The following is a 27,829-nucleotide window of genomic DNA, read 5'->3' as shown; positions in this document are numbered from 1 at the left end:
GTTATGCAAACAAACAACACCGATTTTCATAAGGCTAGACAAATACACACATCTATGCACATCTTTACAATTATTATATCTTTGCCATCTTTATATCAAAAGTGGATTGTTTTATGTAAATGTCTCAGAGAAGGCAATGGTACCCCACTCCAGTACTCTTGCCTGGAAAATCCCATGGATGGAGGAGCCTGGTAGGCTGCAGTCCATGGGGTTGCTAAGAGTCAGACACGACTGAGCGACTTCTCTTTCACTTTTCATTTTCATGCATTGGAAAAGGAAATGGTAACCCACTCCAGTGTTCTTGCCTGGAGAATCCCAGGGACGGGGAGCCTGGTGGGCTGCCTTCTATGGGGTCGCACAGAGTCAGACACGACTGAAGCGACTTAGCAGCAGCAGCAGCATGTGAAATAAGATTTTGCATTTTCTTAACCATGAGATAAAAAAAATCTGATGTACAAACTAGGCACTGGGGACCCATGTTAAAAAATAACCATAAACATGTATATATTTATCTACATATATTGAGCATGTTTTGAATTGGTAACTTAAGAGCAATATAATGGTGGTCTTTTACATACAGGCAGTAGTTTGGAAATGCAAAAAAAAAAAAAAAATACTTGATTCCATCTTAAGCAGAGTCTTGAAATTGTGGTTCAAGTTTGAGCAAAGGAAAAAATCGTCGCTGAAGATCTTACACTTGCACAGTAATGATGTTTCGTGTCACTCTCTCCTTGTAGGCCACGCAGTGCAGATTATTTTATGCAAGAAGCTAAGCGAATGAAGCATAAAGCAGATGCGATGGTAAGACCTTTTCTTTCCAGATCTGTTCCTCCAAATTACGTTCGTACTGCAGCTCCATCGCTGGGGCAGCATAGCCGGGGTAATTATAAAATCTATTACAAGGATGGCTGGGTCTGTTAAATGCAGAAGTGTTTATATAATCCAGTGCTCATGGCCCAATAAATTATGACCTCAACTAATAATGTCTGACTTGGAGGAAGCCCTGGATAAACAAATATTTCAATTTAGTCCTAAAGTTTGAATGGGAACCAGAGGCAATGGAGTCAGTGGGTGGTAGTTTTTTTTGTCTTGTTTTTTTCCTTAAAAGAAAAAAAGGTTTGCATTTTTCTCCCTTGTTAGCCTGTCCAGTCCTTGGCTTGGTCCCAGGATCAAATCCCTTTTCAAAAAGACTTTTGTTGTTCTTCATGTGTACCTGCCAAAATAAATACTTCCTCTGAAACTGGACAACCAAGAAACTATTACACACACATAAGACCATAAAGTTACTATGATTTGATGTTTTCAAAGAGTAAGTTTTCTTATTTGGGAAAGCTTAACACCTTCAGGCAAGAGATATAAAACTTCTGATTTTTTTCTGTAAGAGATCATATGGTTGTCCCGTCTGAAAATCTCATCCTAAAGGACCCCTTCTTCCCTGGTCATTTCAGTTCTGCTCCCCTCCAGCGTTCATAACTGAAATCAGGGAACTAGAGATGAGTAAGGCATCTCAAATGACCTTCAGTTCAGTTCAGTTGCTCAGTCGTGTCTGACTCTTTGCGACCCCATGGACTGCAGCACACCAGGCCTCCCTGTCCATCACCAACTCCCAGAGTTTACCCGAACCCATGTCCATTGAGTTGGTGATGCCATCCAGCCATCTCATCCTCTGTTGTCCCCTTCTCCTCCTGCCTTCAATCTTTCCCAGCATCAGGGTCTTTTCCAAAGAGTCAGTTCTTCGCATCAGGTGGCCAAAGTATTGGAGTTTCAGCTTCAACATCAGTCCTTCCAATGAACACTCAGGACTGATCTCCTTTAGGATGGACTGGTTGGATCTCCTTTCAGTCCAAGGGACTCTCAAATGACCTTCAGAGTATTATTCTTCCAGGGTTGCAGATGCATAAACTATAACCTCACCCTCCTCAATGCTACTGAGGTTGCCCACCAAGCAGTTATTAGTATGCAGCCCACTGCCTGGGTCCACTGGTATACCAGGGAAATAGTCACAGAGTATCAGAAAATACAGAAGGGAAGTAGGAGGTAGAGATCTTATCCTCACAATCCCACAGTCTGATGGAGCACGGGTCCCCAACCCCTGTGCCACAGACCACTACCAGTCTGTGATTCGTTAGGAACCAGACTGCATAGCAGGAGGTGAGTGGTAGGCAAGCAAAGCCTCGTCTGTGTTTCAGCTGCTCCCCATCGCTCACTTCACTGCCTGAGCTCTGCCTCCTGCAGGTCAGCAGCAACATTCTGTTCTCTTAGGAGTGTGAACCCTGCTGTGAACTGCAAGTTCAAGGGATCTAGGTTGTGCACTCCTTATGAGAATCGTCCCCAAACCATCCCCCGACTCATCTGGAAAGACTGCCTTCCACAAAACTGGTCCCTGGGGCCAAAAAGTCTGGGGACGTCTGTGGTGGAGAGGTCTGGTTGCCAGTAGATGCCAGTGCATGGTCACATTGAATTTTAAAGCAAGAAGTTGCCTGCCTGAATCATCCAAAGTTTACCAGGATTCTTCACTCTGTGTCACCTTGCCCAGCCTGGCCTTTCCCAGTGACACTGTGCTACAACCACACTGGCCCCTGCCGCCTGTAAGCACACCTGACTTGTGCCAGCCAGTGGGCTTTGCACCTGCAGAGGGCACACTCACAGTGTCTCACACATACACACTCTCACTGTCGTGCACACTCACACCTTCAGTGTCCTCCCCAGATTCCGCCAGATCATGCTTTCCCTTCCTGGGTCACCTTCTGGGTCCCTGCAGGTCTCCTCCTGGAGGCCCCCCAGCCGCCCTGTGCCCTGTCACTTGCTCCCTCCTGCCCTCCCTTGGCATTGGACTCCTTTGCATTTCACTAGTTAATCATGGACTCCCTTGCACTTTGAGCTGTCTTATGAGTGCACAATTTTTTTCTCTCTAAATACATGTTCCTAGAAAGAGCTTTTGTGTGTCAACTGCAAATCACACAGAATCGGGTACTTCAGGAAATACCTGCTGAAAGAAATGACTTCCTTAGTCTAAAAGCACTGCCAAGAAAGACTCTTCTTAGGGTTAAAGCTGTTTAAATTTTTGATTTGCTAACACAGAGTTTTACCTTACATTTCCGTTTCCTAAAGTATCATGAATAATGAGAGGGTTTTTTTTTTTAGAGGCAAGACTTTTTTTTTAGAGGCAAGGTCAGTAGTTAAGAGTCTCTGTAATTCTGTTTTGTTTGATGAATGAATGTTTGAAAACCTGGGAGATTATCCAATCCCAATTTAGAATGTGCTATCCATCAAGAGTAAGAATGTACGGAACCATGAATCTGATGTGTACATTTAGATTTATGAGAACTTAAGAATGTAAAGCTGATATAGGGAAAGATTAACATAAGTTTAAACAGTTCCCCACAAGGGCTTCCCCTGTGGCCCAGACGGTAAAGAACCCACCTGCAATACAGGAGACACAGGTTCAACTCCTGGGTCAGGAAGATCCCCTGGAGAAGGAATTGGCTACCCACTCCGGTATCCTTGCCTGGAGAATCCCATGGACAGAGGATCCTGGCGGGCTGTAGTCCATGGGGTCACAAAAGAGTTGGACAGGACTTAGCAACTAAAAAACAGCAACAAATCCTCCCAAATCAGTGCTATTGATGCTCAGCATTGTCTCCAAACTGATGCCATTCCTTGAGCTGTGCCTCCCCTCCCTGTCTTTCCTCTCCCTTAGGGCGAGGTCCTATTCATGAAACAACTGAAAATCCATGACTACACGGAGGCGTGGAGAGGTATTGGGTTGGCCACAAAGTTTGCTTTGGGTTGTTTTTTCTTCTTTTTGTACGATGTTACAGAAAAACCCAAATGCACTTTTTGGCCATCCTAATACGTGTCACAGTGTAAAAGGTAATAACCAAGGCCTTAAATTGTCCAAGTGGGAGTATACCATGAAAATGTGAAAACTCTTACATAGAGTCAGACCCATCAGCTTACACATGTATCAATATTGAGCACAACAGCAAGGACCAAGGAGTGAAGCTGATTTGACCATTAGGAGTTAAGAGAGAGGACAATAGAAATTAAAGCAGCTGTGAAGTTCTGTGCAGTTCTGATTGTGGTATGGATTTGGCGTAACTCTGTTTAACCATTCACTCACTTGCCCCAAACCAGCAGGAATCTGTGAAAATAACTAGAGAAGGAATTACCCTATTTCTACTTTTTCTGGGTTCCATTCGCGAGAGTTTGGAACTTTACAGTCGAGTTTCTCAAATAAAGTATATAGATTTTGTGACAACGCTGTTTGAAAAACTCTTCTTGAGGAAGATACTGTTCACTCTCAATCAGGTGGAAAAGTTTGGAAAGGCTCTGAACTATGCAGAAGCAGCCTTGTCATTCATTGAGTGTGGAAATGCCATGGAACAGGGCCCCATGGAGTCCAAATCTCCTTACACCATGTATTCAGAGACAGTTGAGCTCATCAGGTAAGCACTGCATTTTCTTGCAAGAGGGTGGAGCAGGGAGGTGGAGGGAAGAATATATATAAGTACTGCAAACACAGAAAAGATCACACTCTCTGGGTCAAAACATCAGGCAGATGACTAGAGGGTATTCGAAGATGGTATTGCAGCGCTGTTGGGTTCATTACCCTGGGCTGACTGTGAGGTGACGCAGTATATGAGAATGACGATGTAAGAGAAGCCACAAGAAGGCTTCCTGAGAGCTTTTGTAATGACAGGGGGTACATATTAAGAGAACGCTGGACCTGAGCATGAAGAAACAGGTTTTGCCTTTAGAGCAGTGGACAAAATATGAGGAGGATAAATTCTACCTTGAACCATACCCTGAAAGAGGGTATTTGGGAAAGAAAAGAGAGAGAAGAATTCATCATGAAACAATCATGCAATCTAAATCTGTGGATGTGGCTGCCCTCAAGTATCTTTATGAAGTTGGTTAAACCTGAAATGTGGGCTTCCCTGGTGGCTCAACCGTAAAGAACCTGCCTGCAATGCAGGAAACGCAGTTTCGATCCCTGGGTCAAGAAGGACCTCTGGAGAAGGGACTGGCAACCCACTCCAGTATTCTTGCCTGGAGAATCCCACGGACAGAGGAGCCTGGCAGGCTCCCGTCCATGGGGTTGCAAAGAGTTGGACACGATGGAATGATCAACACTTTCACTTTCAAATCTGAAATGTACAATGTAGAACTATCTGTGCTATAAATGTATTACTTTAAATAAATATCTATTATAATTATTCTTGGGGGACAAAAATAGATCACACTGTCAGCTACCAAGAGCCAGTGTTCATCCCCCAAATAAGATGGACAATCTTGCAATGTGTTTTGGCATTGCCTGCTTCCTTTGATCTCTGTGTGAGTGAGGGTTGGGAGGGCGGCTCTCCAACCCCACTGGCAGGAAGGAAGCGTTGTCTGAGGGAGACATGAGTTGCCGACTTCGCCTGCTGGGAAGTGGCAGAATTTGAACTCTTTTCACCTCTGTGCTGCGGTTTTATATTATTATATGACTCAATACTATTTAGATTTATATAATCTAAATTCTAACTCCAATCAATAAATGATTCGGGAGTATTTAATAACAGGAAAGAAGGTGCAAGGGGATTTTAGGAAAGGAAACACATCCTATGATGCTCTGTCTGAAAAGGCACTGGCCTTGTTCTGGTCTAAGGCTTGTACCTGAGCACCATCCCCCAGCCTGAGCTAGGACCACAGTGCGAACAGACGCAGGCTTTGTGACAGGCGCACAGCAGGGCCACAGGCGGGAGATGCCTGTCTTCCACGATGGCTGCATGGAAAGGCACATCCTTCATGTCGCTAATGAACCATTAAGGGAATTTCATCCATTAATCGTTCTGAGAGAGCCTTTGTCATGTTTTATGTCTTTAGCTGGTTCAGCTGCTTGGAATAACGTCTAATATGCATTATATGAAATAACCCTTCCCAAAATTAACTCTAAGAGATTTTTCTAATTCTGGGATTCTAGGCCACCTGAGAGTAGCTGTGTTTTACCATGCCTCACTATTCCAGATGGACAATTTCTTATTTATTTGTGGCTGAGCTGGGTATTCATCACTGGGCACAGGCTTTCTCTCGTTGTGGAAAGCAGGGCCTGCTCTTCGTCATGGGGTGTGGGGCCTCTCATCACGGTGGCTTCTCTTATCTCAGAGCACGGGCTTAGTTGCTCTGCTACGTGTGGGCTCCTCCCAGACCAGGGCTGGAACCCATGTCCCCTGTATTGGCAAGCAGATTCTTAACCACTGGATCTCCAGGGAAGCCCTGGAAGATTTCTAATCCTAAATTTAATCTTCTTGGTATGCGTTGACCCAAGTCAACGGTGTTTTCCATCACTCTCCTCTGGGATTCAGGAAAGGATCACAGCCTTTGAAATTGTCATCCCAACATCAAGAACACATCATCTGCAAAACACACTTTTCAAAAATGTTTCAGAAGTCAATGCTGTCCACCCCTTTTTCTTATTAAAATATTTGCTACACCAATGCATTGGTGATTCCTTCATACTGTCTTCTTATTTGGTACAGTATTTTGGACTGTGAAGAAAAGAAATTGCCATAGTAAAAAAAAAAAAAAAGAAGTTAAAATTACTTTAAGAGATCTTGTTGTTCAGTTGCTAAGTTTTGTCCGCAACCCATGGACTGCAGCGTGCCAGGCTTCCTCGTCCTTCACCATCTCTGGGAGTTTGCTTAAACTCACGTCCATGATCTTAGTTTCTCCTGGTTCACCTCTGAATAAGGCACAGACGTGGATGCCCACAGGCAGGCGGGGAAGAAAGTGGGAGGAAGTAGACAGGCACGAGGCTGTAAGGTGTCCTAGAATGCAAGTGCCTTGAGCACAGGGGTTTGGGGGGGTTGTCTGATCTGTTCATTAATGTGTTCATAGCCCCTGGAGGAGTTCCTACAACACAGTATATACTCAGTCAGTATGACAGATCAGCGGGTCACAGGGCCTGTGGTGACCTGGAGTGTACATGGCCTGCTTAAGGCATTCACACTTTAAGAACAAACAAACAAACCCGAGCAGCAGTAATTGCCTGATTCCATCAGATACAACTGGAGGTGCTGACATGCACACCCGCTCTGCACCAGGGGTGGGACTTTGCATGGGTGGAGAATACAGTCCATTTTTTAGATGATTGAGTACAGTCCCTTAAGCTACTCTGAAAACTAAAATGAGAGCTCTTGTTATCTGAGTTAGAAGATAACATTAATTTACTGCTTGAAACTGCATGTTGCCCACCAGGTTTGAGGCTCCCTTCCCCCACTGAGAGACTCTGGGGAGCCAGGAGCACTTTGGGGGTGGGGTCCTGCCACAGATGCCCAGCTAAGGATGTGAGAGAATTCCTCTCTCCACCGAGGAGAAAATGCCTGGGGGACACTGGCAAGTGGAACCCCACCTCCTCAAATCAAAAACTATACCATGTAGACTTCCTTGGAGGTCCAGTGTTTAAGACTCCATGCTTTCATTTCAGGGGGGCATGGGTTCATTCCCTTTTCAGGAAACTAAAAGGGATTGTATATCTACACCCCACATGCCAGAATTTTAAGAAAAAATTATAGCATAAAGGCTCTGAAAATTAAATTATAATTGGAACCACATCCCACAGAAGTAGGCGAGGACTTGCCTGCTAAACCTAAACAGGATGACTTCCTTTTAAAAGAAAATATTTAAACAGGACCCAGTATCTTCTTTGGAGAAGGCAATGGCACCCCACTCCAGTACTCTTGCCTGGAAAATCCCATGGATGGAGGACCCTGGTGGGCTGCAGTCCATGGGGTCGCGAAGAGTCGGACATGACTGAGTGACTTAACTTTCACTTTCAGGATCTTCTAACATAATAGCCAGAATATCTAACATACAGTAGAAATTCACTCATCATACCAAGAAACAAGAAAATCACAGCCAAGATGAGAAAAGACACCTGGTTGACACCAGTAACCAGGACGAATCAGGTGTTAGAATTATCTGACAAGGATTTTAAAGCAACTATCATAAAAATGCTTCAACAAACAATTAAAAATTCTCTTGAAACAAAAAAACTGAAGTCTCAACAAAGAAGAAGAAGTTATTTTGGAAAAGAACCAAATGGAAATTATGGAACTGAGAAATGTAACGGAAATATAAACCTCACCGGAGGGGCACAGTAGTAGAGAAGCAATGACAGCAGATAGAATCAGTGAACTTGAGGACAAGAAATAGAATCTACCCCCAACCTCAGCAACCAAGAAAGCAGACTGAAAAAGAAGTGAGAGCTTCAAGCACAATGACAGTAGAACCTCCAGGTCGTCCTTGGGGTCCCAGAAGAAGGAGAGAATGGAATTGAAAGATATGTTAAAGAAGTAAGGGCTAGGGCTTCCATAGTGAAGAATCCCCCTGCCAGTGCAGGAGACGTGGGTTCAATCCCTGGTCCAGGAAGATCCCACATGCGTCAGAGAAACTGAGCCCAAGAGCCACAGCTGCTGAAGCCCAAATGCTCCAAAGCCCGTGCTCCATGACAGGAGAAGCCACAGCAAGGAGAAGCCCTCACACTACAGCTAGAGCGTAGCCCCTGCTCACCACAGCTAGAGAAAAGCCCACGCAGCAAGGGACGCAGCACAGCCAAAATCAGTAAATAAGTTATATTTTTTAAAAGAAGTAATGACTGAAACTTGCCAAATTTGGCAAAAGACATAACCCTTCAGGTTCAGGAAGCAGAGAAAACTCCAAACAGCCTAAAGCCAAAGCACTGCATGTCAATACACCATCAAAACTGCATTTCTGAAAACTGACAACAAACACAAAGCCCTGAAAGCAACTAGAGGAATGACGCATCACCCACAGGGGACGCCAGTTCAGGCACAGCGGGCGCGTGGGCTGACGCCGTGGGAGCTGGGGTGGCATGCCAGGCCTCCAGTGCGGAGAGAGGAAAGCCTGTCTAACTGTGCGCTTAGATCCAGTGAGGCCGCGCGCTCCAGGAACACAGAGGAAACAAACATTCTCGGATTAAGGCAAATGAAAAGCTTGTATCTAACAGACCTGCCTTTAAAGGTTGGCTAAAGGAAGTTTCTCAAACAGAGAGGAAGCGGCAAAAGAAGGAATCTTGGACCAACGGGAAGAAAGGGAAAGCAACATAAGCCAAGAACTGTGGGCACGTGCAATAAACCCCCCTCCTCGTGAGCTATGTAAACCAGAGCGCTCAGTGACTGAAACAAAAAATATACCATCTGTGATCAGTGCACTGTTCGTCGCTCAGTCATGTCCAACTCTTCGCCACCCCGTGGACTGTAGCCCACCAGGATCCTCTGTCCATGAATTTCCCAGGCAAAATTGCTGGAGTGGGTTGCCATTCCCTTCTCCAGGGGATCTTCCTGACCCAGGGGTCAAACCCGGCAGGTCTCCCACATTGTAGGCAGATTCTTTACCACCTAAGCTACCACGGAAGCCCATCTGATGCTCAAGGCAATGTTATTTAAAGGCATAAACGTGGAAGTAAGGTTTCCACCCTTCATGCAGAGTAGAAAATGTTGATACCAATAAACTGTGAGAAATAACCCTATGAAAGCTAAACAAAGGGGATACACTTGAAAAGGGAGGGAGGTTCAGGAGGGAGGTTCAAGAGGGAGGGACCGTAAGTATACCTATGGCTGATTCATGTTGATGTATGGCAGAAACCAAACCAATATTGTAAAGCAATTATCTTCTAATTAAAAATAAATAGATTTTTACACACTTGCCCTCTGCGATGGCCCACACTCCGTCTGTGGAGTGTGCTTTTCTCTGAATCTAAATAAATCCATTTCTTACCTATCAAAAAATAAATAAACTTTTTAAAAGTACTACAAATCTACATGTGTTGCAGACAGTGTAATAACAGTACCATTTCTTGAGCAACTTGCAACAAGCCAGCCCACTATGCTAAGAGCTTTACAGTACTGTTTCACTTAATCTCTACAGCAATGCTATGCAATTAGCAGTAATGTACTCATCTTACTTTATAAATAAGGGAAAGGAGGCTTAAAGATGTTAATTTGTGTAAGCTCCCATGACTAATAAGTGACTAACCTGGGATTTGAACCCAGGACTCCCTGATCATTCCCCAGCCTGCCTCAGGTCTCTCCAAGGATCTGCAAGTCACCTGGTGTATTATTGGAGAAAGGAATGACCATGAACTGCTGATCAGAGAAATAAGTGAGATTGAGAAAAGTTCATAAAATCTACTAGTTATGCATCCAGGACAGTTATACTGCTGTCAAAATAAGAGTTTTGTAACAATAAAAGAAAAAAGGGAAACCCACATATTCATCTGAGGACAAAGAGTAAACATTTTTCTGGAGATTGGTCCGAAAGGGTGGAACTTTACCAACATCTTCTCAGCCACTCAGCCGTAGATCAGAATTTGTAAAAATGGATGCATCACCATATACGTGGGTAATGCTTGAATGGATAACACTCTTGACCGTCTGTAGAATTTGGACTTGTATTGTTAAAAAGCAGAAAGTAGCTAGATGGTCATCAAAGTCATTTTTTTCTAGTCATGACAATAATGTCATGGTTAGGGGAAATGGGGCAACCTCAGTTGGCTTTCAAGAAAGAACCGTCAGGGCTTCCCAGGTGGCTCAGTGGTAAAGAACACGCCTGCCAATGCAGGAGACATGACTTCAATCCCTGGGTCAGGAAGATCCCCTGGAGAAGGAAATGGCAACCCACTGCAGCATTCTTGCCCGGGAAGTCCCACGGACAGAGGAGCCTGGCGGGCTGTAGTCCATACGGTCACAGTCGGACGTGACTTGGTGACTAAATAACAATAAAATCAGCAAGCACCATGAAGCACTAAGAGAAGTACCATCCTACAAGATGTTCGATGGCTAGTAAGAAAGCTTTATTTCTTTGTTTCCCTTTCCTTTTTTTTCTTTTTAAGGTATGCCATGAGACTAAAAACCCACTCAGGCCCCAATGCCACACCAGAGGATAAACAGCTGGCTGCATTATGGTAAGTGCGCCATACCGGCTTAAAACAGCCTCCCCAGCCTTACACGTCTGCACTGGTGAACCTGGTAATCTGGTGCCAAAATGCGCAGCGTGTTCACAATGCTTCTAACGCACCAAACTGAGGGCATTTCTCGAGGTGGCCTTGGAGAGCCTGCTCCCTGCTGCCCTACGCACGAGGTGAATTCATGACTAGAAGTGAGCAGGTCCGTGACACGAGGACTCGTTTTCCTGTGTGTGTGTGTGTGTGTGCGTTCTAAAATCAGGTAAGTTTGTGTTTTAATCACTTGAATGTGAATTGTGCCCAATGCAATCTCTCATATTTACCATTTTGGATGCGAGCAGAATGATTCATCTGTCTCTTTACGTGTGGGGTTAGTAGGGCTGAGTCAGGATGGTGTGTTCAGGTTCTCAGCACATTAAACGGAGGAGCCGTTCCTTCCACTTTGATAATTAAAGACTTTATAAAGGTTAATCAACATGTAACAGTTTTTTTCCTATAATAACAGAAATGATAATGATTATGTGATTATAATAACAATAATTTTCCCCGTGACATTTCCTCAGGACACCTCACTGTTAGCGCCTGCTGTGATAAGGAACCAAGATGTCTCTATCTCTGACGGTTCACACTCTACCCTAGAACCTGATTTGCAAGTCGTAGAACTGAATCTCAAAATAGTAATAATAACAATAGTGGCAGACACAAAAAAGAGGGTCTCTGATGGTTTTGCATCACCACTTCATGTAGAGTTTGATGTGCTATTACTCAGGGATATATTGTATTAATACAACACAGGGAATGAATGCAGCCAATATCTTGTAATAACTGTAGATGGAAAGTAACCTTTAAAAATTATATTAAAATAAAAATAAATTTTAAAATTTAAATCAAAAAATAAAATTTGAGACCATTAAGTTGTATTTTCTAGGTTGGTGTTCTACTTTGTCAATACCATATCTGAGTTAGCAAATAATTATGAGTGAAAAGCACCAAGAAGTAGTTGATATGGCTCAGGAAATGATTTCTATGCTCTTTTCGAATTTTAACTTTCATGTCAGGATTAATAAATTAACTATGATTAGTTCATATTATGTAAGGGGATTACTGGTATGTGAATGACAAATATATAAACTATAAAATAAAATAATCACTACTCCCAGCATAGTTTTTAATTATAAAACACATTCATATCTGTTACTTTATATGAACTAATTATAGTCCAGTAGTTTTTTTTTAACTTTTTATTTTATATTGGAGTGTAGCCGATTAACAGTAGAGGGACTCAGCCACACGTGTACAGGTATCCACTCTCCCTCAGTAAAGTAGCTTAAAAGGGAAGGTGACAAAAACAGGTAGAAGGGCTGTGCTTCAACAGACCCACGGCCAGAAGTTCAAGATGTCCAAGGAAAATCAGTAAGGTAGTTCTGCCCTGAAGTTCACCCAGAAAGCAGAGCGTGCGCTGTGCTAGAGCTTCTCGCTCCTCTCGTGGAGAGAGACTGCCCTCTCGTGGTGGAAGAAGGAAATGGCCGGCTGCTTAGTCCCAGCGAAGAAGCAATAAACCTATTCATTTGTACTTATGTTCTTTATTTATACATACACACATTGTTTATTGATTCATATTTATTCTTATATTGTTTATGTATATATGTTCTTTATACATATTTACTTATATGAAGGGATGTTTTTAATGGAGTAACTGAAATTTTGAATCATTTTGAACAAATAGGAAGGTCAGATACCTACAGACATATATGCGTGTATAGAAATATTTAATATATATATAATCATGCTATGAACATTGAGTGCATTGGAACAACAAGCTTGTTGGCACAGGGGCCACTCATTCGTCTCTTCCTGCCACAGTTACCGATGCCTGGCTCTCCTGTACTGGAGGATGTTTCGACTCAAAAGGGATCACGCTGTAAAGTATTCAAAAGCACTTATCGACTATTTCAAGGTACTGTCTGGCTAACGGGCAGAATGTTGTACCCAGCTGTCTCCCTGTCAAGGACATGTTCAATGTAGAGTCCACTGATTTGGGCTAATACAGGAGCTGTCTGATATCTGCACTAACCCTATTTATGACCTACACATGGCATTCAGGGCTCAGAGAATAGCCTGAGAACCCATCTAATTTATCCCCCTGCCTGGATGCCTAGAGAAAGAAGATCCTGTTACCCACCCCAGCGTCCTAGGAGGTCCATCTTTATAGCTAACATAAATTCCTTGTGTTCACTCAGAGCTTCTTCTTCCTCTTAGAAGTAGCTCCTTAGAAGCAACTCCTCTTTGCTATCTCCAGTCACTAATTTAATTTTTAATGAAGCTGTTAATCTAAATGATAAGAAATGGCCTGGTAGAACCCAGAGGCACTAGAATAGCACTGTGCACATAAAAGGATAGAATTGGAAACTGTGCTTTTTTATGGGATGAAATCATTTTCATTGGGAGAATAAAGAAAGAGGAGGGGAGACAAAAAAAAAAACCCTGATGTTCTGCTGTGAAGTGGACCTGACATCATAATTTATTTGAGACTTCCAGCGTCTTTGCTGTCCATTTGACTATAGAAACAAGAAATTATACCATCTCTGCCTCCACCAACTCTTCATCAGATACACAGCCATCATTTTATGTTTATTTTTGGCTGCACTGGGTCTTCGTTACTGAGTGGACTTTTCTCTAGCTGCGGCGAGCAGGGGCCACTCTTCCTTGAGGTGCCCAGGCTCCTCATCGTGGTGGCTTCTCTTGTTGCAGAGCACAGGGTCTAGGCGCCTGAGCGTCAGCAGTTGCAGCACGCAGGCTCAGTAGCTGTGGCTCGTGGGCTCCAGCGTTCAGGCTCAGAAATTGCAGTACACAGGCTTTTAGTTGCTCCACGCCCGGACCAGGAATCTTCCCAGACCATGTCCCCCCTGCACTGGCAGGCGAATTCTTATCCACTGTACCACCAGGGAAGTCCCCACAGTCATCATTTTAGATCTTTAATCCCCAACCTCCACTTCTTGGAGATGATTTCTGATGACCCTGCTGTGTTGGAGGTCCCGTGGGCCATGTGCATCCAGTAGCCTGGCCAAGCATGTAGAGTATCCAGGTGCTAAGCCAAAAAGGTAACTGTCTTAGTCCACTGACAACCGTGGGTTATAATGACGAGTACTGACACTAAGAGTCTCCTTTTACTTTGGGTGCCTAAGTTTAAGTTGTTTTCAAAAATGTAGAATCTAAGAGCTATTTTGGGCTCCAAAATCACTGCAGATGGTGACTGCAGCCATGAAATTAAAAGACACTTGCTCCTTGGAAGAAAAGTTATGACCAACCTAGACACCATATTAAAAAGAAGAGACATTACTTTGCCAACAAAGGTCCATCTAGTCAAAGCTATGGTTTTCCTAGAAGTCATATATGGGTGTGAGAGTTGGACTGTAAAGAAAGCTGGGCACCGACGAATTGATGCTTTTGAACTGTGGTGTAGGAGTAGATGCTTGAGAATCCCTTGAACTGCAAGGACATCCAACCAGTCCATCCTAAAGGAGATCAGTCCTGAATATTCATTGGAAGGACTGATGCTGAAGCTGAAACTCCAATACTTTGGCCACTTGATGTGAAGAACTGACTCATTTGAAAAGACCCTGATGCTGGGAAAGATTGAGGGCAGGAGAAGGGGACGACAGAGGATGAGATGGTTGGATGGCATCACTGACTCAATGGACATGAGTTTGAGCAGGCTCAAAGTTGGTGATGGACAGGGAAGCCTGGTGCGCTGCAGTCCGTGGGGTTGCAAAGAGTTGAACACAACTGAGTGACTGAACTGAACTGACTGAAGAGCTATTACTTAAGAGTTATTATAGTAAAGCAAAGCACTTGAATAAAGAAGGAATCCAAACCCTAAGCCACAGAACTTTTAAGAGATCCAAGTTGTGAATGTATGTGGATTGTCCGTGACACTGTACGGAATAAACAAAGAACATAACTTAAAAATCAGAACTCACCCTCCAGAAGTTCCTGGTAGATACCCTAAATCAAAGGCTATTTCAATACTACTTAGAATTCAGAGATTATGAAAACTTTAGGAAACAATGATTAGTATTAGTTACTCAGTCATGTCTGACTCTGCCATGCCATAGACTGTAGCCTCCAGGCTCCTCTGTCCATGAAATTTTCCAGGCAAGAATACTGCAGTGGGTAGCCATTCCCTTCTCCAGGGGATCTTCCCAACCCAGGGCTCGAACCCAGGTCTCCATTATTGCAGGCAGATTCTTTACCGTCTGAGCCACCAGGAAACAATGATAGTTGGTTCATAAAAAATAAGTTTCATCAGTACAACTGGCTCTGAAAAACAGGACTTTGCCCACCCGTGTTTTTTAGTCACGGGACCTCAGTTGTAGTGAAAGAGGCCTGACGGCAATGTTGCACAATTCCCGTGTGTAAGGCCATTTCTCACCATTTTGATAACACCTCCACTAAAAATTAAAAATCAGTCACCACTTCATAAAATTCTTTTTAACCAAAAGAAGCATTTTGTCTCTGGGGAACCAAGCTGAGGCTATTATATTTTCTTGTCTCTGGAAGGGAACATTGACATCCATATTATAAAGACCATTTTTTTCCTTCACAATCTCACAGACTTGTGTCCAAGAAAGCTTCATTGGACTCTCAGGGAGGAAATCTCTCTGTACATTTAGAAACTTTCCTTGCCACAGGCAAAATGTCTTTTAAATGCCTGATGCAAACAACTGGCTCAGGCAACAAATCCTAAATCAGAATATTTAAATAAATCAGAATTTTTTAATTCAGTCTCTGTTAAGGAAATACATTTAATCTATTCTTTTAGACATGTTCAAGAGCAACTTCCTTTAAGAGAAATACTTTAAAGCTTTGTAAGTTAAAACAATAACAGTTGATGGTCTCGTATATTTTCAGGCATTAAATGTATATCAACAGTTCTGCAAATATGCCCTACATTTAAATATAAGATGTTCTCAGTGTATGTGTGGGAGGGGGGTTGCCTGCCGCCCTACTATCCTACAGAGAGGAAGCCAATAGCCTAGTAACTGTAACTTCCCAGATCCAGTTTCTGTGACCCTGCATTTTATCTACAGGGTCTGCCATTACTTCTCTCAGTGGTCAACCAAGAACATGTTACTGTGGGCTGTTTAAACTCAAGCAGATGGTACTCACTGTCAACATTTTTGTTTTCTTGCAGAATTCATCTAAAGCTGCCCAAGCCCCATCTCCATGGGGGGCCAGTGGAAAGTAAGTTCATTTTTGCGAAGTGAAGGTGATAAATGAGACGTTGCATGAAGCTGAGCAAGGGCTTTCCGGTGGCTCAGTGGTAAATAACCTGCCTGCCAAAGCAGGATATTCAAGAGACGGGTTGGAGCTCTGGGTCGGGAAGATCCCCTGGAGGAGGAAATGGCAACCCGCTCCAGTATCCTTGCCTGGAGAATCCCGTGGATTTTCCCATGTGATTTTTTCTCATTATCCTTGCCTGGAAAATCCATGGCTCCCAGAGGAGCCTGGTGGGCTACAGTCCATGGGGCTGCAAAGAGTTAGACACGACTGAGCCCTCCCACCCCAAACACACACACACACACACACACACACACACACGCACACACGCACGGGAAGCTGGGCATCACGCTACTGTTTACCGTGCCCCGAGGGGCCGCCCTGCCTCACCAGGTTCTAACCTCTCCACTCTTGTTTTTCCATGCTCTCCCCTTCCAGGAGCACTGGGACCCCATCCCCCATGTCTCCCAATCCGTCCCCCACCGGCTCCGTGGGCTCTCAGGGGAGCCTGTCCAACAGCAACGCCCTGTCCCCATCCACCATCGTCAGCATCCCGCAGCGCATCCACCAGATGGCGGCCAATCACGTGAGCATCACCAACAGCATTCTCCACAGCTACGACTACTGGGAGATGGCAGACAACCTGGCCAAGGAAAACAGAGGTGCGTGCCCCTTGGGGGAGCTGTGCGTGGGTCAGCCACAGCTCGGGGAGACAGCGGGTCCTCGGGCACCACTAGGCGAGACAGTAGAAGCTGTCACCTACCGAGTGAACTTTCCCTGACTTCTCCTCCTACTCAGCACCTCCAGTGCCTTTGGCTGTCTTTATCGTTACCGGGGAAAAGATCAGAGATAGAGATGGGGCTAGAGATGACACAGGCACCAGTGATATAGATACAAGTTACATAGCTATGCACACGGATGTTTTTCCTTTAGACAGTGAGATCCTTGAAGGTAGGGATGACATTTTATTCAACTTTGTAACCCTAAGACCGGCACAGTGCCTAGAACATAGCTGGGGATCTGAAACACTGCATGAATTAATTGGCTGATGAGCACGAATGTTCCTGGGCTTCCCAGGTCATGCTACTGGAAAGAACCCGCCTGCCAGTGCAGGAGGCACAAGAGACACAGGCTCGATCCCTGGGTCAGAGAGATCCCCTGGAGGAGGGCATGGCAACCCACTCCAGTATTTTTGCCTGGAGAATCCCTGGACAGGGGAGCCTGGTGGGCTGTCGTCCATACGGTCTCAAAGAGTCAGACACGACTGAAGTGACTTAACACATACAACATGAATGTTACTGCCGATTCAAATGATAGCTGGTTACAACTGAAAAAAAAAAAAGGTTTTTATGGGTAAGATGTATTTCTTTTTAATTAGTTTGTATTGGAGTATACTTGCTTTACAATGTTGTGTTAGTTTCTGCTGTATGGATATATATACCCCTTTTTTTCTGATTTCCTTCCCATTTAGGTCACCACAGAGCCTAGTAGAGTTCCCTGAGCTATACAATAGCTGTATTTCTTTTAAATAATGCATGTTTTTACTCATAAAAGCATATTTAAACTGGTATGTATGTAAACTATGGCTAAATTTGTAAAGTACAGAAAATAGAGAAAAAAAATTTTAATTATCGGTAATCTTATCACGGGCTTCCCTGTGGCTCAGTGGTAAAGAACCCCACTTGCCATGCAGGAGACGTGGGTTCAATCCCTGGGTCAGAAAGATCCCCTGGAGAAGGAAATGGCAACTCACTCCAGTATTCTTGCCTGGAAATTCCACGGACAGAGGAGTCTGGTGGGCTACAGTCCACGGGGTCACAAAAGATCGGACACGACTTAGCAACTAAACAACAACAATCTTATCACTATTAACATTCTATTGAAATGTCATCTAGTCTTCTCCAAATATGCAGGATTTTTACCAAAATAAGATCATAGCGTATGTACAGTTTTACATCCTTTTTTTTTCACTTTACATTATATCAGGCATATTTTCATGAGACTAACTAGTTCAAAAACACCTTTTGTGATGGCTCTGTAGCACTGTCATAATGGTGGTTATACATTCGCTGTGTCAGTCGCTCGGTCGTGTCCGACTCTTTGCGACCCCATGGACGGTAGCCCGCCAGGCTCCTTTGTCCATGGGATTCTCCAAGCAAGAATACTGGAGTGGGTGGCCATCTCCTCCTCCAGGCACTCTTCCCAACCCAGGGATCGAACCGTGGTCAACTGCGTTGCAGGAGGAAGCTTTACTGTCTGAGCTACTAGGGGAGCTGAGCTACTTTATACAGACTTAAAGTATCACAATTTCTCAAACCATTCCCCTGCTGTTGAACATTTATGTTACTTCCACTTTCTTCCACTATTACAAATAACAGTATGATAAATACCTTCATATAAATCATTGTTCATATTTCTGATTATCTTCTGATAGGAGGGAGTTGTAGAAATAGAATGCTGAGGTCAACAGGTATAGATTCTTTTAAGACATGCATTGTTATGAAAGAAAATGAAGTGTTAGTCGCTTAGTCATGTCTAACTCTTTCCACCCCGTGGACTATAGCCTGCCAGGCTCCTCTGTCCACAGGATTCTCCAGGCAGGAATACTGGAATAGGTAGCCATTTCCTCCTCCAGGGATCAAACCCGAGGCTCCTGCTTTGCAGGCAGATTCTTTATTGTCTGAGCCACCAAGGAAGCCCTGATTGGTATATATGTTATTAATGTTCTCCCTACCAAGTTCCTGCTCTTTCTCCAGTACTGAGTGAGAGTTTTGTTCCCATGGTAACATGCTTCAGAGGCTAAGACTGAGAAGTCCATAATGAGATGAGAACCAGTGGCACAGATAGGCAGCTGGGCCCTGAGTACATGAATCTGATCATGTAACCAGACGGGACATAACAGCAGCTCAGGGATGGTGTGCTCAGAAAACCCAGTGGGGATGCCAAGGAGGTCAGTGCCGGGGGCCAAGACCAGCAGGACAGGCTCCCTAGAGGAGCTGGCACAGAACAGGATTTTGAAAAGCAGATAGTCGAGTAGCTGAGATGGAGTCGGGGTGGATGTCACAGGTGGATAAAAGAGCAAGGACAAATGTACAAAGGTTTCTATGGCCGGTTTGGGAGAACCTGAGCAGGCCAGGCTCCAGATGGTGCCACCAGCTGCCACCTGTCCCTCAGCAGAGCCACACATCCAGTCTAAAGTCCACCTGGCTTCCCCCAACCTGCCCCTCCTCCCTGGCTCTGTTCCTGGCTTCCTGCCACGCTGTCCTCCCTGCCACCTGGACCCTGGCTCTTCTCTGAGCCTCCCTAGCGGGACCTCATTCAGCACATCCGGGAGCACCTTTCAAAACCTCCTCCCAGGTTCTTGGGCTTCCCTGATGGCTCAGACAGTAAAGAATCTGCCTGCAGTGCAGAAGACCAGGGTTCAGTCCCTGGGTCAGGAAGATCCCCTGGAGAAGGGAATGGCAACTCACCCCAGTATTCTTGCCTGGAGAATCCCATGGACAGAGGAGCCTAGCAGGCTGCAGTCCATGGGGTCGCATGAGTCGGACACGACTGAGTGACAAACACTCTTCCCAGATTCTTACTTCCAGAGAGTGCTCTTCAGTGGCCTTGGTCGGTGCAACGTGGCAGCCGCATGAATTGATTTGTCTCTGTCAGCCGCTAAACCGCTGTCCCTGAGATGGCAGAGCCTATACATTCTTCATCTTGGTGTCCCCTCCGACTCCACCCTTGTGCCCTTAGCATAGAGCCTTGGCAGTGATACGTGTTTAAAGCCAGGACAAACCCAGAGAAGGTTCACAGGCTGGCTGGCAGCCTCAGTAGAGATGTCTCAGAACCCATCTGTGAACAGGACCTACACTATAGCACGGGGAACTCTCCTCAGTATTTTGCAATAACCTATAAGGGAAAAGAAGCTGAATCCTATTTCACATATGACTGCATCACTATGGATCACACCTGAAGCTAACACAACATTGGAAATTAATTCTTCTCCAATAAAATAAAAATAAAAGTTTATGCAAGCTGATTGTTCCAAAAGCCAAAAAAAAAAAAAAAAAACTGTCCCTGATTTGCCTCCAGGAGCCTCGGACTCCCCCAGGGGCTCAGCACCTAAGACAGTTGAGTACAGTGTAAAGGTTGACAGAGCTTCAGGCCAAGTTCAGGGTGAGAGGTGTCACTGCACAAAGGAGAATGCCGCCCCGGGGAAGTAGTTTTCCTTGCTTTCTGGCTGAATAGATGTCATTGGTTTGAATTAGAAGTCGCCAGTCGAGGGATTCTCAGGACGTAGGTGAGCTCTCTGCCGGGGGGCTCACGTCGTGTGATGGGACCGGGAGCTGAGCGTGTGTCCCCCTGACAACCCTCTCTGTTTCACCAGAATTCTTCCACGACCTGGACCTGCTCATGGGGCCGGTCACCCTGCACAGCAGCATGGAGCACCTGGTCCAGTACTCCCAGCAGGGCCTGCACTGGCTGCGAAACAGCGCCCACCTGGCCTAGACACCTGCCCCCGGCTGCGGCGTGCACGCGTCTCCACGGATGGCCCAGCGTTTCGGGACACTGTGCTCCCCATGTTCCCGGCCACAGCATTTCTCGAAAGGCGGTGAATAGTTTTCAGCATCGAACAGCAGTCTTTCCTCCCAGGGCATGTGTGTTTGTGTATGTGTGTGCAGAATAAGCTGCCCGTGGAGGTGTGTAAAACACAACAGTTCTCTAGAACACATCTTCTTTGTCTAGTTTCCAGCCTCCCAGGCTAGACAAAGTGATCTGACATTTCTGATTAGAGAAGACACACACTCACTCACACACACACACGCACACTTTCTAGTTCAAAGCTAAACCGTGACTTCCTAGAATATTCAACCAAAATCTCATGGGTTAGTGAACCAGGTGCAATATCGCACACCAAAAGCTTGACTGCCAGTTAAGATGAACCCAGCTCTTATACTCTTGATTACTTTCAGTATTAATATACTTTTCTCCCATTATTTTTTTATTGTCTGTATTCATGGGTATTTGAATAATGAAAATAAGTCAGTTATTTTTGTGTGGACGTTTACTAGACTGCATGTTACCAAATACCCTGCCTTTTGTCTGGTCCCTCCCCTCCTCCATCCAGTTCTCCATCTAACTCTCCCATCAGCTAAACGTGTTAGACGCAAATGAATCGACTCCCATGGGCCTTCCCTGCCCTGCCCCCCAAAATAGTATGACCATGACCCTGACCCTGAGATTTGGTGAGAAAAAAAAAAAAAAAAAAACCCTCCATGTCTTTGAAAACTCACCCAAAGGAAGCAGCAGCAGCTGTGTCCCTGGGCTCAGTGAGAAACAACCCTCTGCCCCCACCAGGAGCCCAGCCGGCCCGTGTTTCTTCCTCCCGCCACTGTGACCCCAGGGGCTGTGGAGCCCCATGGGCTTGTCGGCCGATACTTTTCAACAAGCCTTTTCTCTGTCTGAGAGCTTTCTTACCCATGTTCTTGGCCGAATGAGGACATTATCTAGGGTGTCCCTTCCCTCGGAATCTGTGTCTGTTGCTTTGTCAGGCCAAGAACTCTTTGCTGCCGTGATCCTGTCTAATCCTCCCTGTCTTTGGAGAAAGTGCCGTGCGGACCTTGAATGCATTTTTGACCCGGGGGATGTATTTCAGTGTCTGATGAGCAGGTTGCTCCCCACAGAGCAGGTGATCCTGGTAGTCACTGCAGTTCTGTCTAGGGTAGCAGCGACCTGAACATCATGCTTAGGCCCCCGTGCGTCCGGTATGTGTATGTCTTCCCCCGATTCTTTGTTTTGCTTTTTTTTAATTAAGTTTACATTTTAGTTTTTTCAACATTTTGTTTACAATGTTTGTCTGAAATTTCTTTTATTGTCTGAAATTTCTTTTATTGTCTCTTATCATATCCTAGATTTAGTGTTCTTGTTAAATATATTTGAATACAAAGATATTGGTAAAAAAAAAAAAGAAAGAAAAACTCCTGAAACGGAGGATATACCTTGCCATGCTTTAAAAACAAAAATAATGACCTTGATGCCTCTCACTTGACAAAATTTCCCCAAGACAGCCTGAGAAAGACAGGTGATAGGGTACATGGAATAATCCATTTTTCAAGGTGATGATAACGTAAAACATGTGTATCAGATGCTAATGGTCTCACTGGTTTGGTTGCAATGTTAACATTTTCGTCAGCCTGATCTGTGGGTGGGAAATCAGATTGCTGTAATTCCCTAGCTCTAAGCCCTGATTCAAAACCGTGCAAGTGATTGAACAGCTTTGGTGATTTGAAATTCATCTCAATGAACAAGTGAAGGCTTGTGAAATTTGCATTTGGTGTTGGCCTTTCAGCAGCTGGAAGTATTAACAATACTTCTTTTTTCACATTTATCCAACTGAGGTGCTTCTGACATGCCTTTCACTAATTATTACTAGATTTCCCCTTCCCATTGGGGTCTAACTTAAGAGATTTTTATTTTATTTTTTTTGGAGGACTGAGGCTGAGTTCTACTCACTGCTGCTGAATTCTGATGAAATGTTCAGGCTTTGATGTAAAAGGACAGCCCGCAGTGTCCCTCATGCATCCCTGGGGTGCCTTTCTGATCTTATTCACCTTTAAGCCCCAGGCCTCATGGTGGCGTCCACGCGGTGTGCTCACGAGTCAAGGCACAGGCTGCCTCCAGCTGGCTGTGCCAGCAGCAGTCAGGACGCCGTGAGCCGCAGTCACTTCCTGCAAAGCGTGAAGCCAGTGGACTGGGGGCAGTCACAGCATGCCGTTCCTCTCACGGTCGCATCTCACTGGTGCAGCGTGTTGGGGCAGTGGTTGTTCCTTGCTTTGGCATCAGTGCTTGTGATAAGGAAGCATCTTCTGATCATTGCTGCTTCCTTTTCTTTAGTTTTGTTCAAAGTAGAGACAGCTCTCTTGTGTTTTCTGATTATGAAACTAATAGACACTCATGGTGAAAATTCAAATGATGCAGACAAGTGTAAAGTAGGAAGTACTCAGTCTCACCCCCCAGAGACAGCACTGCTCACCCTTCCCTGTATATCCTTCGGGAGAGCCTCCCATTTAAATGTAGAATGTCTATCATCATTTCCTTCTATTTGAAGACATTATTTCTTCAGAAGTTCAGTACAAGTTCAACTGGCCTTATCCCTCCATGACCTGAATGGACCTGGATCACAATTGTTAGAAATATCTTTGAAAGAGAGGAACCCAAATATATTCATGATTAAAATGTGGGATTTGTTACCATTCGACACAGATCAGACTCACATGCAGAATTGTGCTTGGGAAGAGAGGTTCTGTTAAAACGCTATTTCTGGAAACTTTCAAATTGCAAACGGAAAGTCGGACCCACTATCTAAAGAGAAATGTACTGGAAAAAAAATCTGAAACCTTGACAAACTGTGTATTGGATTGAACATGTGGAATCAACGCAGCGAGCTTTTCTGCACTAAAACGTACCCTCGTATCTACAACAAAGATGTGTGTATTACATGACAGTGACGTGTACATTTCTGACATCCCATACATCATACACACAGTTTGTATAAATGCATACATTTAAAAATATATATGTACAGTACAGCTACCATAAACCTGTAGTACGCTTGAAGGATATGACCAGTGCCTAATGTTGAGTATAAGTCACTGCGTGTTTAAATCACCTCAGAAGTGCAGTAATTGTTATCAAATTAATCAGTGCAGCCAACCTTATTTATGAACCACATCTTTGAAACTGTGCAGTAGTATATACATATATATTTTTAAATAACATTTTTCACAGTTTTCCAGAGTTACTGTTGAAATCTGTATCACCAAAAAAAAAAAAAAAAGGCAAGATTTTTTTTAATGATGTAGACACTCTCCAAACCCAGTAATCTGTGTGTGATTTCCTGTGTGTAGATACCCAAGACACTTTAGCAGTCACCAGCCTTAATGCATGTACAGGATATTATTGTGACTTAATTTATCTGCAATTTTTAATCCATGTGAAATTGGAATTTATAAACTGACTTGGATTAACTATGTCTGCCTTTCTAAGGTTGCAAATGTTACATTAAATGATTTATGTTGTAAATGAGAGACATCGAGTTGTACGTAAAAAAAGAAAAAATGTCCACCAATTTCTGTGAATATTTTTACAAGGAAACTTCAGACGCAAAATATATTCAAATAAGCATTCTGGTCCCTAGTTCATAATCTCTTTAGAATGGACCTTGTAGTTTCATAAAAGTTTTTAAATGATGCTTCCAACAGATTATCATTACCAAGTCTGGTATTTTTCATGGGGGGAAAAAGTAATGTTTTCATTATTGGAAGTATAGTTTGCTACTTGTCTTTCCCATTTCCCAGCATATTTACACACGTGTGTGTGATAACACACCCACAATGTCCCAGAAAATGCTGAACAGGAAGCTTAAGGGGGTTATTTTGATAGCTACACTGATGCCTGTCCAACCAGTAGCCCCGGGACACTGTTTTACTCAACATTCCATAATGACAGAAGTTAATTCCTTCACTTGTGTCTACCAGGTTTTTCCAGCTCTAACCAACACGGTGGAATAATGTCAGCAATATTTTCTTAAGTGAAATGAGAGAATTTTGAACTACCGAAGATAGAGATATTAGACCAGTGGCTTTCCATGATATATATCTCCTCCATGTGAGAGCGTTTTTTATTAGCCTCATATTTTTTTACTCTTCTTCCCTTTTTCATTCCTCTCCTCCTCAAATTAAACTAAAAAGAAGCAGAAACAGGAGCAGAAGTAAAACAATTGCTCCATTTTGCCCAGCCTGTATCTTTATATTCAAATACAACAGCAGAACCCTAGCTCTGGTCACCATGATGACCACCTCGTCTCAAAGATGACCAGGATGGGGTCCTTGGCTTTGCTTGCTCCAGAGACTGCTGAACTTGGCGCTCTTTCAGAGGTGGCTTGGGCTAAGAAATGTCCAGTCGTCTTTGAAGAGCTATCTCCCCCTTATTCAGTTTAGCCTACTACTCAGCTGAAGTCTATTCCCATCAGAATCCTATTTTTAAGAAGTGGTGGCCCAGATGGTAAAGAATCTACCTGAAATGCAGGGGACCAGGTTTGACTCCTGGGTTGGGAAGATCCTCTGGAGAAGGAAATGGCAACCCACTCCAGTGTTCTTGCCTGGAGAATCCCATGGACAGAGGAGTCTGGTGGGCTGCAATCCATGGGGTCACAAAGAGTCAGACACAACTGAGCAAATGGCATTTCACTGAATCAACTGGATCTTAAGAGATCTTTTTTTTAATGAAAGGAAAAAAACAACCCAACCGTGTAAACTGCATTTCCAGCAATCTGGAGCCAGAGTTTATTTCCTTGTCTTCCCATTCCCAGAAGAACACAGTTTTTTGACATTACAAACTTCCTGACAAATAGCACAAGAAATGTTCAGACTTTTAAGATGCGTCTTCTCTTTGTTCAAACTGAATCCTTCTGTATATGTCATCAGATGGGTTTGTTTGCTTGGCATAAGGGAAATTATAAAACTCTGTCCTCAAATGAAATACATCTAACCATGGTTTGGTTTGGGTTTTATTATTTAATTGATGCTCTGAGGCAGCAGGGGGTGAATTTGGGGTCAATTGAAAGGGGATATAGGCTCACAGCTCTTAATTGTAGTAATGGGAATCAAGGGATTAAATCCCTCTGCATGACTTTGAAAATCCACCTCTTATGGCCAGTTGTGAACACACTGCTCTGAGGGATGAATTCAAGGTACTAATTGCCAGTCAACACAAGGATCGGCATTTGTCTTTAAGCATCAGGAAGTAATGTTGAGACTTAAAAAGCCGGATCGCAGAGTCATTTCTAAGATAGGAAAAGCTCATCAGAAAATGCTTATATCCAGCTATGATGTAAAATAATGCCAATGTTTAGAATTATCCAAGAGTGTTCTTTGTTTATAAAAAATAATCACAATTTTCTTATTTCTGTATTGGTTTCCGATGCTTTTCCAGTTTTTCATAAAACAGGACTGATTTTTTTTTTCCCCCAGTATTTATCTTCTCTTTATTTCTAGATGCCCAAATGAGCAAAGAAAATACTTACCACTGAGGAATGTGCGTTACTTGACTGGGCAGAGTCTACCCACAGTAGCCAACTGTACGTGGCTTTTTGAAGAACATTCTCTGAGTCTCCTCTGTTACCTTCATCTACAGCGTGAATGATCACCAAGGCTTAAGTATGGCCACATAGTTCAGGTGTCAAAAATCCTAAGCATGTAACACACTCATCTTTAGTGATAGGCACTTCCTTAGCCTTACCAGCTATCTCTCGGATCTATTTGTAGGGCAAAAAAACAGTATTAACACTTTTCCTTTGAGTAATTCGCAAACTGATTATGAATCCCCTGAGTTCCCCCGGGCTGCCAGCTCAACCCAAAATTTCCTTCTCTGTGAGCTGGCTTGACTTTTTTTTCATTCCTTTGGGTGTTTTTTGTTTTTTGTTTGTTTTTTTCCCTTCTATCAGTCAGATTCTGTATCTTGACTGTTTAGAAGAACAATTACTAGAGACAGCGGGAACTTTAGCAAGCAGATTCAATATGAGAACTTGATGACGTTGAGGTTTGAAGGGTCAGGGGTAAATCAGGCTGCCCAGACACTCTCCTCCTTTGCTTGCTGCCCCCGGTTGTTGGATAAAGCCCCTCTCCACGATTCCATTTCCACTATGTGAAATGTAACCCAATTAGCTGCTGCCCCAAAGATCCAGTTTCGGATCACCAGGTTAGAGCAGCAGCTGGAGACCCCAGTTGTCGCCGGCAGCTGGAGTTAAGCATCACTGTGACAACACAGGCAGCCCAATCTCTCTATGGACCAAGGTGTGTGATGTGCAAGGTCCTGGCTCCGACCCAGTTCTCTGGAACCAAGAGGATGACAGTGGGGTGTCCATGGGACCCCCGAGCTTTTGCTGTTACCACTTTTGAGTCCAGCCTGCTGGTTGGCAGGGTTCTAATAGACCAGTGAGGGGCAGGGGTGGAGGGGTCTCTTCTTGCCAGGTCCCCTGCAGGCGGTGGTTTAATCCCACCATCCGCTTCCTCGTCCAGTCCTGGCCTTAGGAAATGGGAAGGAGGGACATGGGGTCCTGCTCCCCGTGGGCGCCTCTTCAGTGAGAACACAGCCTGCCTCTAGACCAGCAGGCTCTGAACATCCTGGTCTGGCCAGATGCCCCACGGCACCAGCTTCTCCCTACCCGTGCTCTCCTGGCTTTCCTCTGATGCCAGGAGGCCAGTTCTCTTCCTGAGAATCTTGCCCCTCTGGTGGTGACTGTTTTTGTTGTTTGGGGCTGGTGGGGTGGAGGACAGCTGCTCTGGGAGGTTTGTCCCTGAGAAAGGGGACTTGTCACACAGGTATGTCACGAGCTTCAGGAAAGCAGAGACCCCTCCTGAGGAAAGGAGGGGTTTTCCCTCTAGTGGGTTAGATAATTGCCTCAACGTTATTGCTTAATTGTAGGCTAACCCTTAGTCAGGCTCCCTGGAGAGGGAAAGCCAACCTGAGAACTCAGTGACTTTGTGAGAATGACCGTTCTCCCTCCAGGCAGCAAGACAGAGCCCGGAAATCTGT

General features: G+C 44.4%; 1 protein-coding gene and 1 pseudogene across 6 annotated transcripts in view; both read left to right on the top strand.

Annotated features, from left to right (window-relative positions):
- The window catches only part of AFF3 (ALF transcription elongation factor 3), a 635,458-nt gene extending 609,200 nt beyond the window's left edge, over positions 1-26,258 (top strand). For all 6 annotated transcript variants that reach the window (XM_061431670.1, XM_061431669.1, XM_061431668.1 and 3 more), the window contains 7 exons: positions 738-801; positions 4,312-4,448; positions 10,895-10,966; positions 12,830-12,923; positions 16,161-16,210; positions 16,685-16,908; positions 20,622-26,258. In XM_061431670.1, the coding sequence (XP_061287654.1) occupies positions 738-801; positions 4,312-4,448; positions 10,895-10,966; positions 12,830-12,923; positions 16,161-16,210; positions 16,685-16,908; positions 20,622-20,743 (763 nt within the window). In that variant the 3' untranslated portion in view covers positions 20,744-26,258. The remainder of the gene's footprint in view (positions 1-737; positions 802-4,311; positions 4,449-10,894; positions 10,967-12,829; positions 12,924-16,160; positions 16,211-16,684; positions 16,909-20,621) is intronic.
- On the top strand, positions 4,629-10,888 carry LOC133256732 (cytochrome b-c1 complex subunit 7-like; annotated as a pseudogene).
- Positions 26,259-27,829: the final 1,571 nt, after the last annotated feature.

The sequence above is a fragment of the Bos javanicus genome, chromosome 11 (genome assembly GCF_032452875.1).
Source record: "Bos javanicus breed banteng chromosome 11, ARS-OSU_banteng_1.0, whole genome shotgun sequence".
Lineage (NCBI taxonomy): Eukaryota > Metazoa > Chordata > Mammalia > Artiodactyla > Bovidae > Bos > Bos javanicus.
Note: the sequence above shows the minus strand (reverse complement) of the source record. Positions and strands in the feature narration are given on the sequence as shown.